Source organism: Macrotis lagotis, chromosome 1 (assembly GCF_037893015.1).
Source record: "Macrotis lagotis isolate mMagLag1 chromosome 1, bilby.v1.9.chrom.fasta, whole genome shotgun sequence".
Classification (NCBI taxonomy): Eukaryota; Metazoa; Chordata; class Mammalia; order Peramelemorphia; family Peramelidae; genus Macrotis; species Macrotis lagotis.
Genome location: NC_133658.1, coordinates 48,817,928 through 48,838,456, shown reverse-complemented (window position 1 = coordinate 48,838,456; position 20,529 = coordinate 48,817,928). Strand labels below are relative to the sequence as shown.

The following is a 20,529-nucleotide window of genomic DNA, read 5'->3' as shown; positions in this document are numbered from 1 at the left end:
CTTGCCTTTGTCTTAGGGTGCTGATGCTACTTTCGATTTTGCTGATGATGCTGATACTGCGTGTGGAATTCTGCAGCCAGTGGCCTGCATCCTTCCCGACTCCTGCTCAGAAGGCTTTTGGATGGGCTCCTTTGGGGTGTACTTTGTGATTTAAAAATAACTTTTTGAAATTCAGTTCTCAATGAATGAGTGGGGAACTCAGCTGATGGTTATTCTTATGAGTGGATGGAAGCCAAATTGTCTTGAGGTAAATTCTTTTTTCAAATTTATTTTGTGTTCATATCCTAGTATTTGAATTTGCATTTGCATTTGCTGGTATCCAGAACTTTAGGGGATTCTTTGCAGGTTATTTCTGTATATTCCTACTCTGGATGGGGCAATGATCTTTTTTCCTAAGTCTGCTTTAAGTTTTCTCTCCATCCCCTCATTTGCCAGAGCTGAAATGGGAGTTGACTGAATTGTCCCTATCCTGCTCAATGTTCTTGGGTATCTAGACCCTGTTGGCATGCTCTCCAGGTCTTGTGTGCAGGCTGTGTTTTATTGCAGAACTCTTTCAAGGCCTTTGGAGGCTCAGTTTGACATCCCGTTGAACACATCCATGCTCATGTTTCAAATCAAACCCGCCTGTCTTAACTTGTTTGTCACTGTGGTTGGTGTTTTGTTTTAATCTTTTTCTTGACTGGTGCTTGGAGAGGGACTGGGTTGGACTGGGTTGGCAGACACTTGGGTCCCTTTTAGCCTTGGTGTCTTTCTTAAAGGCCTTCTTAAGATTCCGTGTGCCCTGTTTGGGCTCCTGGGGACATCAGTTATATTCCCCTTGCTTCAGTTCCATGCTGCTGAATCTCCCTACAGAGGCATCCATAGAGATTTCATTCAGGGCTGCCCCACCGAGCTGTGGCTGTGTGTCTTTCTTTCTCAGGGTCCTAGTAGGAGTCTGAAGGGCACAGTACATCCTAAGCATTTGATTTGGGATGGGAGCAAAGCACGAGTCACAGGATATGTTGCGCTCTCTGTTCATGATACCTCAAAGCCATTGAAACTTGTTCTCATGAGCTTAGGGTTAGAACTGAAGTAGAAAATATATTTTTCCCTGAACTAGGGCTGCCTTGCCTGGCCCTTTCCCCCAGGGTGGTGTAGAAGTTGGCTCATTTTTATGCAGTGCCAGTATTGTTGGCTTAGGTTTTATGTGACTCTGAAATTTAAGTTTTTAAGTTCTGGAAATCAGCCTTGCCAGATAGGACTGCTCTACACTCCTGATTAGAGCAAAAAAACTACAATCCTTTTGTCTTCCTGAAACTTGCTGTGGACTTGACAAACATTTATTTTTGCCTTGTCTGTCATTTGTGAGGTTGGCAGTCTGGAGGCAGGGTGTGGAAAGGAATCATAAATTATGAGTAGGATGTCTGGAATGGGCCTATTTTAACTCTGAATTGTTCCTTTTCCTTTTCACTTTTCCCTCTTATTCCCCTTTTGCTGCCCCCCAGCCCATGTTCAGCCTACACTTTACTGGTGAGGAGGGTAAGGTTTGGGACTGTCTCATTTTTTGCTTTTCTTCTTGGGAGAAGCAATATCTTCTTCCATCCTTATTTCCCATTTTTTTCCTTGCTTCTATTTTAAGTGCCTGTTTTCCCGCTGGGCCTGTCTTGTTGGAACTTGGCCTGGCCCCGCTGAAATTTGTTTCCATGCTGCTATTAAAAGACAATACACAGTTAAGAAGACTTGTAGGAGGTGGGAGGGGGTTGGCAGAACTTGGGAACACAGCAAGCTCATTTGATTCTAGTAACTCTTTTGGACTGAATGGTTAGTTTGATGATTTGTAGTACAAGTGGGATTTGAGGAACTTTTATGCTTACGTGACAATTTCAGCTTCTGTGTTGAGCCTATTTTGAATGGAGGAACAGAATCCATTTTAACTCTGTCTTATGGAAATATTGGAGAATCATAGACTTTGAACTGTAAGAAACATTAGAGGAAACTTTGTGACTTTGGACAAGTAATTTTTTCTCTCAGACCTTCAGGTTTTTTATCTATAAATTAGAGGGTTGAACCACTAAGGTTATTTCCAGGTAGAAATCTATGATTCTATAAGGCTGTGATCTAGTCTAGCCCTCTCATTTTATATATGGAGGGGGCAGCTAGATGGTGTAGTGGATAAAGCACCTGCCCTGGAGTCAGGAGTACCTGGGTTCAAATCCGGTCTCAGACACTTAATAATTACGTGGCTGTGTGGCCTTGGGCAAGGCCACTTAACCCCATTTGCCTTACAAAAACCTAAAAAAAAATTAACCTCATTTTATAGATAGAGGGTATTGAATCCCAGAAGGGTAAGTGATTTGCCTAGAATCAAGAAAGTAATGGGGGTCAGAATTGGGATGTGAATCCCAAAATCCAGCACTATCCCTTTTGCTTTCCAAATCCTGTTAAGACTATTTTTGTTATTAGAGATTCATTACAATACTTATACAATAAATATGAACAATTTATTAACATTAAAAAACTAAGATCTTGGCACCTGCTTCCATCACTTCCTGGAAAATAAAAGGGAGAAGAAATAAAGCAGTGTCAGATTATATATTCTTGGGCTCCATGATCATTGCAAATAGTGACTAAAGTCATGAAGTTAAAAAAATGCTTGCTCCTTGGAAGGAAAGCTAAGGCAAATCCCCTTGTTGACAGAGGTCTGTATGCTTTTTCCAATAACAATGTATGGCTATGAGAGTTGGACTATAAGGAAAGCTGAGAGCATGGCAGAATCAACACTTTTGAATTGCGCTGGAGAAAATTTTTTTAAAATTTATTTTATTTAAAATTTTTTTCCCCAAGCTACATGCAAAAGCAAGTTTCAACATTTACTTCCAAAACCTTGATTTCCAAATTCTTTCCCTTCCTTCCACTCTACTCCCCCCATTGAGAAAGTAAGTTATTTGGTATAGGTTAAAAATGTGTAGCCATGAAAAACATTACTACAATAGTCATGTTGTAAAAATAAGCATTGCCCCCCCCCCCACAATGAAAGAGAACCTCAAGAAAAATAAAGTGAGGGGAAAAATAGTATGCTTCAGTTTGTATTCAGATACTATTAACTCTTTCTTTGGGGTGGGTTGCATTTTTTATCATAAGTCCATCAGAATTTTTTCTTATAATTATTATTTCCTTCCTAGCTATATTTCCCTCCATTTTGTTCTTCCCCACCCCTGTTTATTCTGTTCTCTCTCTCTCCTTTCACCCTTGTCCCTCCTCAAAAGTGTGTTACATCTGACTACCCTATCCCACAATCTTCCCTCTCTATTACCTACATGCCTTCCCTCCCCTTGTCCCCTTTCTTCTATCCCTTTCCTCTTTTTTTTAAGGTTATTTTTAGGCTTATTATTATTTTTTTTTGCAAGGCAAATGGGGTTAAGTGGCTTGCCCAAGGCCACACAGCTAGGTAATTATCAAGTGTCTGAGACCAGATTTGAACCCAGGTACTCCTGATTCCAAGGCTGGTGCTTTATCCACTACGCCACCTAGCCGCCCCTATTCCTTTCCTCTTGATTTTCTTTTAGGGTGAGATACATTTCTAAATCCAATTGAGTGGATATGTTAATCCCTCTCTGAGCCATTTCTGATGAAAGTAAGGCTCACTCACTCCCCCTCACCTTCCCCCTCTTCCACTCCACTGCAAAAGCTTTTTCTTGCCTCTTTTCTGTGAAATAACTTACCCCATTCTACCTTGCTGGAGAAGATTTTTTGAGAGAATCCTTTGGACAGCAAGAAGATCAAATCAGTCAATACTTAATTCAGACTATTCATTGGAAGATAAAACTCTGAAGTTGAAGTTTAAATACTTTGGCCACATAATAAGAACCTGGGACTCATTGGGGGGGGGAAACCTTGATGTGGGAAAGATTGAAGGCAAAAGGAGAGGGGAACAGTAGAGGATGGGATGGATAGTTTCCATGACCTTGAACAGACTTCAAGAGATAATGGAGGATAGAAGGGCCTATTCTGCCCAGACTGAACAACAACTGAGTGCTTGTTGATTAGTTTTCCCATTTTGATTATCTTTTCTAGGTAAATGAATAGACTTCACAGTTGCCTGATCATCCTTGACTTTGTCATTTTCTTTTGTTGCCTATCTTGGCATTCTCCTGATCTATAGTTGAGCTTCTTCCTAGAATAGCTAAGGGATCACTGTTTTGATTATGGAATCATCAGTTTTTTTAAAGGAAGGACTTTAGGTAGGAAAATGTCTGTCTCTGGGGATCAGAATTCAAATTTCAGATTTGGGCACTCTGCAAAGTGAGCTTGAGTTCCTGTGGCCAGAGATTGTACTAACTACATATGGGATTTGACTGAGTTGGATATCGATATTCAGATTGGTTTTGGGTTGCCAAGGAGACTGAATAACTTTTCTCCTGTTCCAAAAATGAGGGATCAGGCCATGTTTGAGGTTGCTGGCAGAATCTATACTCAGTTGTCTGTGATGAAAGCCTAGCTCATCCCCCAAACCCACTTGCTGTGATGCTTTTTTGTGTGTGTGGGCTGTGATGGTTCCAGCATTGGGACCAGGTTCTAATCAAGATAGAGCTCCATCGTTAAGGTTTGATCAAAGTCTTTAGTTCTGAAGGAAGCTGAGCTAAAACAGAACATTTTCTCCAACTCTCTAGTTATTCTTTCTTCTGGTTGTTTTACTTTAAATTTAATATTGGAGTAAAAAAATTGGAAACCCCAGATTTAGGGGAAGGAAAAAATCTGGGGAGAAGTATGGGGATGAGGCTGTGATCTCTCCAAAATGATCCCAGCTGCTTCTGGTTTCTTGGGGTGGGGTTGGGGGGAAGAGTAACTCGGGCCCTCCTCCATTATACAATGTATGCAGGCTAAGCTGCTGTCATTAGTGGTTAAATGCTTCTTAAACTCTTCTCTCTTGCCTTTGACCACACACCCTTTCATGGAAGGGAGAAGAGTCCGGGAGGGAGGAGGGTAATGGGCCCCACCCAGTTGTCATGCCCAGCTGCCTGGGTAGGGGACAAGGAGTCCAGGCAAATGGAAGTAATTATAGGCTTCTGGGAGCCCATGGGTGTGACGGGCTGATGGGTCAGGCTCTCTGTTGCCTCAGGAGCTCTTCTCTGCCCAGGCCTCACAGCCTTATTCTGAGGGCTGCACACGGGATGAATAATTGCAGTGGGTTTTTGCCCTTTTAAGGGGATTCTTGCTGGAATAAACCCGATAGTAGCTAACTTGGTCTCCCCCAACCATCTTCTCCCTCCCCCCATTCTGCTGTTAGTTGCTAAAGACAAAACTTTCATTTGGAAAGCTGTCTGGGCTACTGTGCTTCTCAGTGTATGGGCTGGGCCGAAGGTGTGCTAAAAGGCTCGATGATGTTAAACATTTCTTCCCAGGAGGGTGGGAAGGGACTTGGAGCTTTTTATTTCATTTGAGGTAGCTTGGCAGCTTTGACATATGAAATTTAGGAAGAAAATTGAGTTTTTAAAAGACCACATTAAAGTTTTATTTCCATAGATCAGACTTGTCCCTTATCCTTTTCAATAATTTTGCCTTTTCTAAGAATTCACAGTATCTTTCTGCATAACTTGGCCAAGAAAACCTATTTTTCATGGTATTCTCATTAAAGAAGATGGTTCATGTGAAGATGTTCAGTTCCTTTTTTTTTTTATTTTTCCCTAGTTTAAAGAAAATAATTCAAAATTTTACCAGTAGTTTTCAGCTATCGGTAGTTCTTTGTACTCCCAGTTGAGAGTCCTCTTCTCGGAGAAACTTGATTGGATATTTTATGTAAGTTTTATATGCTGGACCAAGAATAAGAAGATTTGAGTTCAGCCAACAACTCCATTATGGGCTCACTTAATCAGAGCAGTCAAACAAGCCTTCCTTTAAATCTGGAAAATGGAGGACTTGATATTTGTGAAATATCTCCAATATTTTTTAAAAATACCATGAAGGAAATATGTTCAAGATGCCCTGTAATATAGTTAAACCATGAGGATAGATGTTCTCAGTGTATGCATATGGACAATAGAAATTGGACAACCTCATTGTTCTGTATTCTCTGAGGAATTCTACTGCCAGAGCATTCTATTTTGTTTAGAACAGTGGAATATTCCAGTTTTCTGGAACAAAACGTTAAAATTCTTTTAGTTAATGTTTCTTTACTAAATGTAGAATTGATCTTATAGTGTTTTTTCTCATAGCCTTTTGGCATCCCAGTAGAAAGTAGCCAAAAGGAAATAATGTTTCTGTTGATAAGATAATTATTTGCCCTTAGCTTAGAGTTTCCTTTTCCAATTTGAGAGACCTAGAAGTTGGAGAAATAAACTCTACATATAGCCTCCAGGTTAGTTTTGATTCTTGATGAACAGCTTGATTTATCAGGCCCAATGTGGTGATCTAATTAAGATATCTATGAACTACTCAGTCAAGGGAATAATTTTCTCTGGTTTTGGCAATTGAAGCAAAGAATTTGAAACATATATGTGTATATTTGATTTAAGAAACTCCTCTATGTCTCTCTCCTTTTGTAAATTGTTTTTATGGTCTGGAGGGGTCAACTGGGGGTCTTGATTCAAAAAGTCTCTGATAAAAAGCACGTGGTTACAATAAATGGGGTAAAGAAAAGAAAACACTTTTTTTTCCCTATAGGAGATTTCCTCTTTCTCACAATGGCTCACATCTCTTTTATACTTTGATTCCCAAGGACACACAGACATCCTGTTGGACCAACCAGAGCCACAGCCAATGTTGAACAGAGCCCAAGTAGCAGGAATCGGCACCGGCAACCAGCCAAGAGTCAAACCCATAGTGGCTTGGCCAATGGGACAGGTGAGTTGTAGCATGTGATAATTTACATTGACTTAGGAGGGCAGTCTTAACTGAGGTGAGGAATGTTATATGACAGTTATTTTAATATGTGCTTAGGCATGAACCAATGATAAGAAAAAAGATAGAACAAAATTATTGAATAATTCAGGGTAAGTAGGTGGTTCTGAGACTGAAGGATAAGCATGAATCAGTCATGGTGTATCTGTGTCTCCAGGGAATATTACCTGCTGGGAAGATACCACATATAGAAGATCTTCATTAAGGGAATCCTTTTCACCAAATTATACATATAGGAAAACATTTTGAAAGAAAATGGAGCAAAATTTCGCTTGCCATTTTGTAACAGCCGGAGTAAATTTTTCTACAAAAGGAAAGGGAATGAGATAGCTGACTAATATGAACACATGGAGGGGATTTTAAGTCTTTAAGGCCATCTGATGGGGGCGGGGAGAAGGACATAATGGTTTACTGTTTCATTGAAGAATTGCATGATTTTTTCCAAGGTTATAAAAAAAAGGCTACCTGAACTTCACATGAGAGAAACCCTTGTTCTTCAGTGCCTTGCATTGCCCTGATTCATATTGTATCAATTGTACTTGGGCCTAAAAAGTGCAGATGGGAACTACCCTCTGTGTGTACATGCCTGAAAAGACCACTGTTTGACCAACTGTCAGAGCTCTGCGCACATATCAAGACCCAGGCTTATACAGAGAATTGGCAGGAGTTGGAAGAAAGCTTCCAATTCCCATTCCCCTTTGCTAACCACTCGAGTCTGTCCCAGTACTGAATGAACATTCTGATTCATAAAAATGGCAAAATTTACTAACAACATGGAAGGAACATTGTGAAATAGCCATGATCTTAGAAATCCCGAGCTCTCTGGTTGTTGCTGTGACATTTAAGTCTGATTTTTACCCTGTATTGTTTATCAGCTTTGTACATTTCTTTTCTCTCTTCCCATGCCATGTGGTAGGACCATCTAGCTATCATCCTTTTTTTGGTCTTCCTTTTTTCCTATCTCACCTCCAAAATTTTTTCCTAGAGTATTCCTCTTTCAAAAAGTGCCTTATTGAGTATCTGTCAACCAGTCAACAGATATTTTTGTATGTTTGTAAGCTTCTTCTTTTTCTGTATGTAGTAAATTTTCATAATAAAAAAATTAACTGTGTTTTCAGTCAAGTTGGAAAGTCAAAGCTTAAAGTACATAAAAATTTAAATAAAAATAATCAAATTTAAATCACAGTATAAGGCATGTCCTAAGGTAGGTAATAAATACTAACAGATGATTGATGTAGGCAATGAATTCAGAGGTAGAAGAGATCTTTGCAGACTGGGTTGACATAGAGGGTTTCAAAAGACCAAAGGATGGAGGAAGGCATTCCAGATAAGACAATTAACTTGAGCAAAAACACACATTCTGGAAAGCTTTTGGAGTAGATAGTGAGTACAAGGTTCATCTTGGGGAAATACTAAAAGACAGAAAATGACAATAAATTAGTGGTGCAGTCCCTGCTCTCAAGGATCTTTTTTAAAGAGATATGACTTATGTAAGGTGCAAAAATTAGCACTGAAATGACTAAATACCAAGAAATGAATATAGCCACAGGATAGGGTATATAGCAAGTTTTACCTTTCTCTTCCTTTTTTTTTTTTTTTTTTAAATTTGTGAGTGCACTTCTCCTTGAAGGCCCTTGATTTAGCCTGACTCTTGCTTCCTCTGTGCTGTAATTGAGGAAATTGAGATAGTAGACTCCAGGTCCGCACCACTGTTAGCAAGTACTAGGATTGTTCTTTCTCATGCTTCTTAACAAAGAGGAAATATTATAGATGGTAGAATCAGAATGACCTTGAGAGGCTAAAATACCAGTGGTCCCAATGGAGCCCAAACTGGTAAGATAAAATTTAGATTGGGATAAATGTTTAGTTTGGTTGAGTTGTTTTGTTTTTTTTTTTAGCTTTTTCAAGACAATGGGGTTAAATGGCTTGCCCAAGGACACATGGCTAGGTGATTATTAAGTGTCTGAAGTCAGATTTGAACTCAGGTACTACTGACTCCAAGGCTGGTGCTCTATCCACCACGCCACCTAGCTACCCCAGGTTTGGTTGAGTTTTGATTTTGTCATTGTAAGGAGCTTTCCATATGAAAGTTCCCTCTACCAGTGAAGATTAGCAATCTTAGATTTCTAGAGCACAGAGGAAAAGCCATTTTACTGTTGTTTCATGGCTGATATTTGTTTCAGAGGATCTCGAATCTAGTCTTTTGATATGAGGCCAAGCCTCATATCCTCCCTATGATGATGTCCATTTAACAGGTCCATTACATGAGATCTGGCATGGCAGCCATTCATGCGCAAAAAATCTTGGGATTTTAGTAGCCCGTGAGCTTGCTGTGTGGCAACCAGTGTGATGCAGTGGCCAGAAGTGTTAGTATCCTGACACACACTGCCCATAGCCTCTTACTGCTTATCAGTTCTTTGAGACTCTAAGCTGCAGCGCGGACCCCAGGCTATGCTTCCTTACTGAGAGTTAGTTCCCTCTGGCAATAAAATAAGAAGACCTGTTTCCCCTAGCCCCACAATTGCTAGTATATTCATAGACTACATTGTTCTTTTTTCTTATGTTATAATAGTATTGTGTCCTTCACATTTTAATAGTGCTCTGTAGATACAAAACATTTTCCCAGACATTATCTCATTTTAGCTGCATGATGACCCTTGTGCAATAAACAGTATAAGTATTTGGCCCATATGATAGATCAGGGTTTGGCAAGCTATAGCCCACTGACCAATACTAACCTACTGTCTGTCACAGCATAGCTTTTACTTTTTAAAAATATTTAAATTTAAATATTCAAGTATTCATAATATAAAACTATTGTTCAAATGTTTAAAATCGTATTTAAAAATGTAGAAGCCATGCTTAGCTTAAGAGCTAAACAGTAGGAGAGAGAGCCAGATTTGACCTTTCAGTCAGTTTGCCAAACTCCTATTATAGAAAAAGAAACTAAGTCTTAGAGAGAAGGTATTTGGTTAAGGTTACACAATTAGGAAATAGAGGATATGGTGCTTGAACCTAGACCTGCAGAGGACAATTCCAGGGTTCCTTCTCTTATACGATACTGCTACTCATTGAGAAAACCAATGGGATTGATTCTGTCGGAAGCACAAGTTTGACTTGATTCCATTATGGTCAAATATTGAGAATGCTGTGTTCACTTAGAGGCATCACCCTATAGTTAGATATAGATAGTGCTGATAAGATGAGAGCATATTCAGAGAAATACCATGAGGTTAGTGGAGGGTCTGGAATCCATGTTGGTTGAGGAACAGTGAAAGAAACTGAGTATGTTTGGTCTAGAGAGGGAAATGCTCAGGGGAAACAGGCTCGCTACCTTCAGCTACTTAATAGAGCAGGGGTATCTGGCTTAGTTGTGTGCTTCAGAAGGCAGAAGTGGGTAGATGTTTTGAGGAATCAGTTTTCAGCTCAATGTAAGAAAGGAAATATCTTGACATTGAGAGCTGTCTAGCAATGGGAGGGTTTTCTTCCTATCACTAGAAGTATTCAAATAGAAATGGAATGGCCATTTTTTAGGAGTGCTGTGGAAAGGATTTCTGTTCTTTTTTGGGAAGTTGTGATTGATGACTTCTAAGGTTTCCTTCTGACACTAAAATTACATGATTCGGTACAATATTCTGTTTAATAAGAAGAATCTCAAAAGTCTTAGATAATTAAAACTTTAAAACCATTCTGAGACTTTGGGGAACACCCTGGAAAGAATTATATACTCTCACATACTATATATAGGCTACTGATTTCCAAGGATTTAAAATATCAATAAAATACCTTGACTTAACTTTAAAACTAAATCAAATTTATGGGGCGACTAGGTGGTGCAGTGGATAGAGCACTGGCCCTGGAGTCAGGAGTACCTGAGTCAAATCCCACTTCAGACACTTAATAATTACCTAGCTGTGTGGCCTTGGGCAAGCCACTTAACCCCATTTGCCTTTCAAAAACCTAAAAAAAAAAACCTAAATCAAATTTAATCTGTTTTACCTTTAGCAATTTAATCTTTGATTCAAATGATACTTCAGGATCTTGGATTCCCATCATATGCAACTGATGCATATGATGGGAATCCAAGATCCTGAAGTATCATTTGAATAATAGAGGTTTTCATTTGTTGGCATTCCAAATAAACCAGTACTTAGCAGGTTTCCTTTTTTTAATTTAGAGGAGTAGAGACTATGACCAACCAGAAAAATGAAATAGCCATTTGGGAACTGGCATTTTTCAGAAATGCTAATGATGTGGCTTATGATCTTTAATCTTCTTTGATATAAATTTCTGAACTTTGGGGCCTCAGTTTCCTTCTCTGTACAGTGTGAAATAATCTTGGCTTGTTCCATTGAGTGTGATGTCTTTAAAGGAATGATAACACAGAAGGTTCAAAGCAGAGGGCATTATGTCTATTAGAAGTTATTATTAGGGGCAGCTAGGTGGTGTAGTGGATAAAGTACTGGCCCTGGAGTCAGGAGTACATGGGTTCGGATGTGGTCTCAGACACTTAATAATTACCTGGCTGTGTGGCCTTGGGCAAGCCACTTAACCCCATTTGCCTTGCAAAAAACCTAAAAAAAAAAAAGTTATTATCAGGGGGTGGCTAGGTGGAGTAGTGGATAAAGCACCAGCCCTGCAGTTAGGAGTACCTGGGTTCAAATCCGGTCTCAGACACTTGATAATTTTACCTAGCTGTATGGCCTTGGGCAAGCCACTTAACCCCATTTGCCTTGCAAAAACCTAAAAAAAAAAAAAAGAAGTTATCAAAAACAAGCTATGTTAGCCAAAAGATACATTGAGAGCAGCTGAGGATGGGGGTAGATTCTTAACTAGATAGGAGAGGGGAGGAGACCACTGACCAGACTTGCTGACAGCTCTTCCAGGGTGCCTTCTCCTATACTTCCTTCTCAACTTCACTAATCTGCATGTGACTCTGTTTTGTAGTCAAGTCCTATTGAGAATGTTGTGTTCAGTTGGAGGTGCTAGATAATTTTGATTAAAAGTAATTGAAAAATCATTCTCTTGAGCAAAACTAGTACAACCAATATAAAAAAGAAGTGGTTAACTGGAGGGGAGACTTTTTAAAAAACCTTTGTTTCAATTGTCTCTGATATTTATAAGGTTCTGATATCTGTGTACATAATTAATAGAAATCTGTGATCAGAATCACACAACTAGTATCTGAGGCTAGATTTGAACTCATATTCCTGATTCCAAATCTAGGCGTCTTTATGAAGAAATATCTAGAATGCTGCCTTCTGCTTCTGTTTATATGGAACATTACATGTAATACTAGGCTTTTTGAATATGTTGGTTTTTTTTTTTTGCAAGGCAAATGCGGTTAAGTGGCTTGCCCAAGGCCACACAGCTAGATAATTATTAAGTGTCTGAGGCCGGATTTGAACCCAGGTACTCTTGACTCCAGGGCTGATGCTCTATCCACTGTGCCACCTAGCTGCCCCGAATATGTTGGTTTTGAGGATTTTTTTTCCTATTTTTTGTATCCTTATTGTAAAAGATGAGTCCCTGGGAGGAAAGGAATGTAATGAGAAATGTAGGTGATTAAAAAAAAGATAAATGAAAATTTATTTGAATAATTAAAAAAGATAAATATAAAGCAAATTATTGGAGCCTTCAGACTTTGTATTGGCCTTGCTGCCTTTTACCAGGAGTAGCCCCTTATTATCCTGTTCTTTCCTGCTCCCCTTTCATTAGATTAAAACAGAAGCATTTGCCCCTACTACTCTGCTAAGCACATTCTTATAAGAACCTTAAAAAAGCATCCCAGAAGGTAGGTGGTGTCTTCCATTTATTTCCAAACCCCTTTCTCATTCTTTCAGTTCTTAAGCCTATGTTTATGTCAATTTTAGAAGCTGTGTTAAATCCTTAAATGTATCATTGTTGCTGCTTTCCATAATGTGGAATGTTCTAGGTTCTTGTGCTAGCAAAACCAAAGGAAGTTTAGCTTAAGCTCAGACTTAGTGACTATGGATAAAAAGCAGCTGGTTGATTCAGTGAGTTTCTGTACTTTCAGTGAATGGAGAGTCTGTGGCAGCCACTGATCCTGAAGAGCGGCCCGTGGTTGGTGTGACTTCTCCCCCTGCTGCCGTGTCAAGTGTTACCCCTAACTCTGGGGCTACCTCTCTTCCGGCCACGGGAGAACCTAGAGAAGGGCAGGAGCCGACTTCCAGTGTGAATGCCCAGCAGCCCCTTGTAGCAGCCCAGGCTTCGGAAACATTGCCTCCAGGGTAAGTTTCTTCCCTTCTGGGCTAAGCCCTTTTCTTCCAGAAAACTATTGCTTCTTCCTTAATGCAGATACCAACAGCATGGCAGGTTATTGCCAGGTGGTCAGCTTTCCCTGGGGGAAGGGAGAGCTTCAGATAGTTTCTGACCTGGTGGGACAGGTAACCTTGGAATCTAAGGGAGTGAAATGAAGGCCAATATTTTTTCCATCTTGAAGGAAAACCTTAACTTGAGAATATGACTTTATTATAGGGAATAAAAACTTCACTTAATGGGGCCTTCACTTTGATCTTCCCCCCTAAAAGAAATAGAGGAAACAGCTCTTTTTGTCTTTAAATTTAATATTTTATTTTTTCTCAATTATGTGTAAAAACAATTTTTAATATTTGTTTTTTAAATATCAAGTTAAGGTCTCTTCTTCTTCTTCCTTTCCCTACTCCCTCATTGAGAAAGAAAGCAATTTGATATAGGTTATACATGCTTGAGCATACAAAACATATATCCATATTAGTCATGTTGTGAAAGAAAACACAGGGCAGACAAATCAAACAAACAAGAAAAATAAAGTTTAAAAACATTACTTTGATCTGCATTGATGCCATCAGTTTTTTTCTGGAGATATATAACATTTTTCATCATAAGTCCTTCAGAATTTCCTTGCTGAGAATAGCTAAGTCACTCATAGTTGAGCATCACACAATATTGCTGATATTGTGTACAGTTTTCTCCTGGTTCTGATCACTTCACTTTGCATCGGTTCATTTAAGTCTGGAAAACAGCTTCTTTAGGATCTTACCATATTATCTGTAGAAGACAGCTAGTCTACGCTGTTGGCGTATTCAAACCAAAGTAAGGGGCACAGCTGTGCCCTGGCCTGGGCCCTCTCTCCCTACCACAATTGTTACTGGATTGACAGTTTTATTTTTTTTTTTTGGCTCCAAATAACTTTCAGTAGTTGTAGACTTGAGAGAAAATGAGAGCAAGCTGTGATGAATCACAGGGAGTTTCAAGATCGACTTTATAGTCTGGCTTCCATGGAGTCATTACATCCTGGGCATGGTTGCAAAGACCCCCTTCAGGAGAGGGAGTGATATTTGAACTTAATCAGAGGACCTGTTCTAGATCTACTTGCTAACCATAAGCCTTGCTGCTAATTGACTTTCACCAATAGTTCTGTTGTCCTTGTGGACATTAGCAAACCCCTGACCAGTGAGCCATGGTCCATCCATGCCATTGGTAAAATTTTGTTTTCTTTCTTTTTCCTTTTTTTTTTTTGGTTTTTGCAAGGCAATGTAGGGTTAAGGGATTTGCCCAAGGTCACACAACTAGGTAATTATTAAGTGTCTGAGGTCAAATTTGAACTCAGGTCCTCCTTACTCCAGAGCCAGTGCTCTGTCCACTGCACACCTAGCTGCCCTGATATTTTTTTTTCTAATCCGCAAGAGGAAAGGAGAGAGAACACAATGATTCTAAAGATGTACTTGAAAGAGGTGAAAACAATCTATACCAAATATCTATAACAAAACTCCTTCATTATGGGAAAAAAAATTGGAAATGACTTGTGTTCAGAATTGGGGAATGGTTGAATATAGTGTAGGATGCCAATACAGAGAAATATTATTCATTTTTTTTTTGCAAGGCAATGGGGTTAAGTGGCTTGCCCAAGGCCACACAGCTAGGTCATTATTAAGTGTCTGAGGCCAGATTTGAACCCAGGTACTCCTGACTCCAGGGCCGGTGCTCTATCCACTACACCACCTAGCCACCCCAATTCATTTTTATCCTTAAAAAAATGACAAATGTAAACTAGTAAGTGATAGTAAGGAACTTAAACTCAGATCCTTATGCTCTTAAATCCAGTGCCTCTATCCCAGGTCTCTCTATAAATAGGTAGGGAAGGGTATAGAAAGAATGTATAGGTCAGAAAAATCTCTTGGCACAGATTGGTGTGTGTGGGATCCTAGCATGGAATTTCTGTGTCCCTGAGATTGACTTCAACCTCTCTCTCTCTCTCTCTGTCTCTGTCTCTCTCCCTGTCTCGCTCTTTCTGTCTGTCTTTCTGTCATTCTCTCTCTTTCTCACACACACACACACACACACACACACACACACACAACAATGCAAAGTGAAGCTTCCACAACCATGGAGCTCTTTTAGATAATTTTATTTTTTCAGAATTGTATTGAATAAATAGTGCTGGGTCTGTAATCAGAAAGACTCATCTTTCTGGATTCAAATCTAGCCTCAGGCACTTCCTTGCTGTGTGACCTGAGCATGTCACTTCCCCCCATTTGCCTCAGGTTTCTCATCTATAAAATGAGCTGGAGAAGGAAATGGCAAACCCCTCCAGTACTTTTGCCTTTCTCGGGAAATAAAGTCACACAGAGTGAAACACAACTGAAAATAATTGAACAACAAACAACAAACTTTTAAAACTTGAAAGGAAAATAGGAAGGGTGTGGAGTTCTATCTGGAGTCTTTCACTAAGAGGTGCATACCCCATTGGAGTGTCTTCAGTGGAGTCCTTTAGGAACAGAGTTTCAACTCCATACACATTAAATATTACAGCCCTCTGTTTTTAAATAAATACCTAGTTCCTAAAGCAGTATGAGTTGGGGACAGTGAAAGATGAACTTAACAACAGACACAGAAAACTTTTTGTGGCTTGTGTCTGCTTGGGTCCTGATGCTCCTTCCTGGATTTTGGGCAGAGAAATACCTGAGAGACTTTGTTTCGTCTTTTATTCCACATCTGTGTTATAATCTGGGAGCAAGAAGGCAAATCATTTGGAGTCCAGAAGGCCATTTTAGGGGGAAAATAGCTGTCTGTCTTAGCTGTGAGCTGTTTGTTTTCCTTTTGCTAAGCCTGCTGCCTGGAAGGCTGAGCTTCACTCGTGTGTCCGTCACAGGTAATTAGGGTTAACAGCTCAGTGTGTCTTTATGTAGAGTGTGTGTGAGGGTTACTGTTCTCAGGGACTGGGTGCTTCCTGTTTCCAGTCAGCTCTGAAAAAAGCTTTCTTTATTCCTGCCCAGCTATGTGGCTGTGTGCCCTTTTCCCTCCCTCCTTCCCGTCATCAGCCGAGCTTCTTGTCTGGAGGCCCTGGGGTGGGTGACTGAGGATCATCAGCTCCCAAGGGTCAAGCCTGCCCACATCTCTGCAGCCAGTTTCCCAGGTCAGGGGTGCCCTTGGCCCTGATGATGGGTATTTGAGGTATCCCTTCGAGGATGACTTTCCAAATCTTCATCTCTACTCCCAGTATATCGAGAGTTTGGATAATTGCCAGGCCATGACAACCCTGTGTTTTGTTTCTGTGCCAGTTATTGCTTAGTGAGGTTTCTGTCCTTATCATTAGAGAAGATAGCATAGAGGAGAGCAGTATCAAAGCTTTTTGTTAGGGAAGGAGATGCTCAAAGACAAGCACAGGGATCCTTAAGTTGTACCCCTAACAGTCTCTCTGCTCACTTGTGTGGGCTTCGGTGTTCTATGTCATACGGTTCCTAATTGGCTCCCTGTATCAGGACGTCTCTTGTACGTGTTCAGGTACTTTCCTACCTCTGTGAGTTTGCTGAAGGGCATTCTTTGCAGGGATGCCATTGTCTGTAGAGTGGCCACATGTGAAAATGCTACCTGTCCTTCAAAACCTCGGTCAAATGTCACTTCCACGAGGCCTCTGCTGATTTTCCCCTCTACCTACCCCAGCCAGGCAAAAACAATCTTTCCTCTTAGGCTCTTATCAGATTTTATTACATATTATAGTCATGCTAACTTTTTTTTTTTTTTTGCATTATATTGTTTCTGCCAGATTGAACTCCTTGAGGGCAGGGAGCTTGCTGCATTGTTTTTTCTCTCTTCCAGTGCCTAAGGAGTGTATTTTTCCTAGGTTGGTAGGTTCTCAGCATATAGTAATGGAGTAGATGAATAAGTGAATGATAATATCTTGGTTTTAAGCTGTCATTCAGTGCACTTGGACACAACCTTGTTGGCAGCCTCTGTCTTTAATGAAAACAGGACATTCATCCCCCTCTGATTTGCTTCTCAACTGTTTGGGGCCCAGTTACTTGACTGATGTTACAGTCATCTTTTAATTGCTAAATCCATGGCCTTTTCTTAATATTTGTTCTATCTGATTTCTTTGTAACTTCTGACTCTCTATTAGGTTTTTTTTCCTCAAATCTTGACTTCTCTGAATTCAACTCTCTTAATTCTCTTTCTAGCTGTCTGACTGTTCCTGATTAGTCTTATTCTGTGCTCATCACTCATTTCTTATCCAGCATGCCTGGTTTACTCTCAAGGTTCTGTCCTGGGCCTTATGATCTCCTCTCCTGGAAATCTTATCCACTCTCAGGAGTTCATTTATCATTTCTCTGTAACTTACTTTTAAATACACATATATTGAGTTCTGAGCTCTCTTTTGAACTCTAGTTCAGCAGTTACTTTTTTAAATATCTCCACCTGGATGTCCCATTCACCTCTCAACCTGAATATGTCCAAGACTGAACTCATTAAAATTTCTTACCTCCATACTTTCTGTTGGAACCTTCCTCTATACTTTTTCTATTGAGAGCCCCATTGTTCTTCAGTCACCCAGGTTTCAACTCTCAGTCAGCCTTGACTCTTCACTCTTCCTCACACCTCTTCCCATTCAGGCAGTTGCAGTTTCTCTCTACAGCATCTCTTACTTCCATCTTGTACAACTACAACCCTTTGAGCCTTATATCATCTCTGGTTTGGACCTTTGAAATGACTGGCTGATTTTTCTCTTCCTCTGCCCAAGCCAACTTTCACAGAGAATCCAACTTGGGCATCACAAGATACAAGTCTCACCATGTATCATTCCTCTGATCAAAGATCTTTAGTGTTTCCCTGTATCCCTTAGGTCAAATGAAAAACTGTTCAACCTAAAAGTCGAGCAGTCCACATCCTGACTTGTGTCTTCCATTGCCAATACTTTGGATGATTCCCTGTTGCCCATTGCACTCCTGTTAGTTGTGGTTGGCAAACTGCCCCTTACACATGACATGTAGTCTCATACAGATCATTCTTTTTTCTAGAAATGAAATTATGGATGGAAGTTTCAAAGAGGTGAATTTCTTCTGAGGGCAAAGAAAAAAATTCCTTATAGTTTTATTCAAAAGTAAAATATGCAACCATGGAGGCAGTGGGTTCTCCTTCATTGGAAATCCTTGAGGCATGTGTTATATATAAGTAGCTTAGGAGATCTTTTACAACAATAAAATAATGCTATTCTGGTTCACCAGTGTTTTTTTCAATTATTTAATTAATTTAAGGCAAATGGGGTTTTAAGTGACTTGCCCAAGTTCACACAGCTATACAATTATTGGGTTTCTGAGACCGGATTTGAACTCAGGTCCTCCTGACTCCAGGGTTGGTGCTCTATCCACTACGCCACCTAGATGCCCCCTATCAGTGTTCTTCCAAAATTTTCGTGTCTACACTGGAACTCATTGTAGCTTGACCACACCAGAGCACCTCCTTTTTCCTGAATGTTGAAACTCTTAAAAACACACTAAAATCACCTTAGATTTCTCAATTTCTGTATAACACTATTGTCTTACTGAGCTCGCAGGTGACTAAAACCTCATGATATTTTTCAGATAAACTATTTATATTACCTTACAATTCTTCCCCATCTATTGATGAAATGAATGGATACCTGCAAAAATATAAAACAAACTAACAAAAGTCAGTTATTTATTAAGTGCTTATTGTAAGCCAGACGCTACAAAAACACTGGGGATATGAAATGGCTAGACAAGAAATAAAGCAATCAGTTTTGAGAAGTTGAGCAAGTTATACATGAACTCCCATGGGGAAAATTCTTTAGGTTCATGTGAATTTGTAATTGAATTTTGTCACACATTTGAAGAATAAATAATCTATGCTATATTAGTAGATATTCTATTAAACTCTTTCTATGAGACAAACATCTGATTCTTAGGCTGGTAATAGGTGCTGTATTTGGAGTCATGAGGTCCTACATTCCTGCTCAAGACACTTAGCAGCTGTGTGAATCTCAGTCAAGTTGCTTAGCTTTGCCATGCCTTAGTTTCCAAATCTGTAGAGAGGGGCTTTTTTCTTTTTTTGTTTGTTTTTGTTTTTTCCTTTTTTTATTATATAAATATTTTATTTGTTTTCCAATTATATACAGTAGTAGTTTCTACCTATCATTTTTAAGGTTTTGAATTTTATAATTTTCCCTCACCCCCCTTCCCTCCCTCCACCCCTGCACAGAAGGCCATCTGATAATCTTTACATTGTTTCCATGCTATGCATTGATCAAAATTGAATGTGTTGAGAGAAAAAAAACCTATCCTTGAGGAAAAAATAAAATATTAGAGATAGCAAAATTGTGTAGACAACTTTTAAAAAGAAATTGAAGGTTAAAAAAATAAAATAAAAAAATAAAAAAAATTGAAGGGAATAGTCTTTGGTCTTTGTTTAAACTCCTCAATTCTTTCTCTGGATACAGGTGGTATTCTCCATTGCAGATAGCCTAAAATTGTCCCTGATTATTGCTCTGATGGAATGAACAAATCCATTAAGGTTGATCATTACCCCCATGTTGCTGTTAGGATGTATAATGTTTTTCTGGTTTTGCTCATCTCACTCAGCTTCAGTTCATTTTCCAGGCTTCTCTGAAAACCATCCCTCCTGATTTCTAATAGAACAATAGTGTTCCATAACTTATATACACCACAATTTGTTCAGCCATTCCCCACTTAATGGACATCCCCTAAATTTCCAATTCTTTGCCACCACAAACAGGGCTGCTATGAATATTTTTGTACAAGTGATGTTTTTACCCTTTTCTATCATCTCTTCAGGGTATAGACCCAGTAGTGGTATTGCTGGATAAGAATATACACATTTTTGTTGTCCTTTGGGCATAATTCCAACTTGCTCTCCAGAAGGTTAGATGAGTTCACAGCTCCATCAACAATGTATTAGTGTCCCAGATTTCCCACATCCCTTCCAACATTGATTTTTGTCATTTCTGTTCATATTGGCCAGTCTGAGAGGTGTGAGGTGGTACCTCAGAGAAGCTTTAATTTGCATTTCTCTAATCAGTAATGATTTAGAGCAATTTTTCATATGACTATGGATTGTTTTGATTTCCTCATCTGCAAATTGCCTTTGCATATCCTTTGACAATTTGCAAATTGGGGAATGGCTTGGTTTTTTTTTTTTTTATAAATTTGACTCAGTTCTCTATTTCTCTTTAGAAATGAGTCCTTTCTCAGAAATACTAGCGGTAAAAACTGTTTCCCAATTTACTATATTTCTTTTCATCTTGGTTACAAGTTGTTTTGTCTGTGCAAAAGCTTTTTAATTTAATGTAATCAAAATTATCCAGTTTGTTTTTAATGATGTTCTCTCTCTTCCTTG

General features: G+C 39.4%; 1 protein-coding gene across 1 annotated transcript in view; it reads left to right on the top strand.

The window, feature by feature from the left end:
* Positions 1–20,529, top strand: part of WWP2 (WW domain containing E3 ubiquitin protein ligase 2) — a 127,077-nt gene that overhangs the window by 53,044 nt on the left and 53,504 nt on the right. Inside the window, exons 7-8 of the mRNA XM_074200295.1 lie at positions 6,695–6,819; positions 12,914–13,127. Of these exons, the coding sequence (XP_074056396.1) occupies positions 6,695–6,819; positions 12,914–13,127 (339 nt within the window). The remainder of the gene's footprint in view (positions 1–6,694; positions 6,820–12,913; positions 13,128–20,529) is intronic.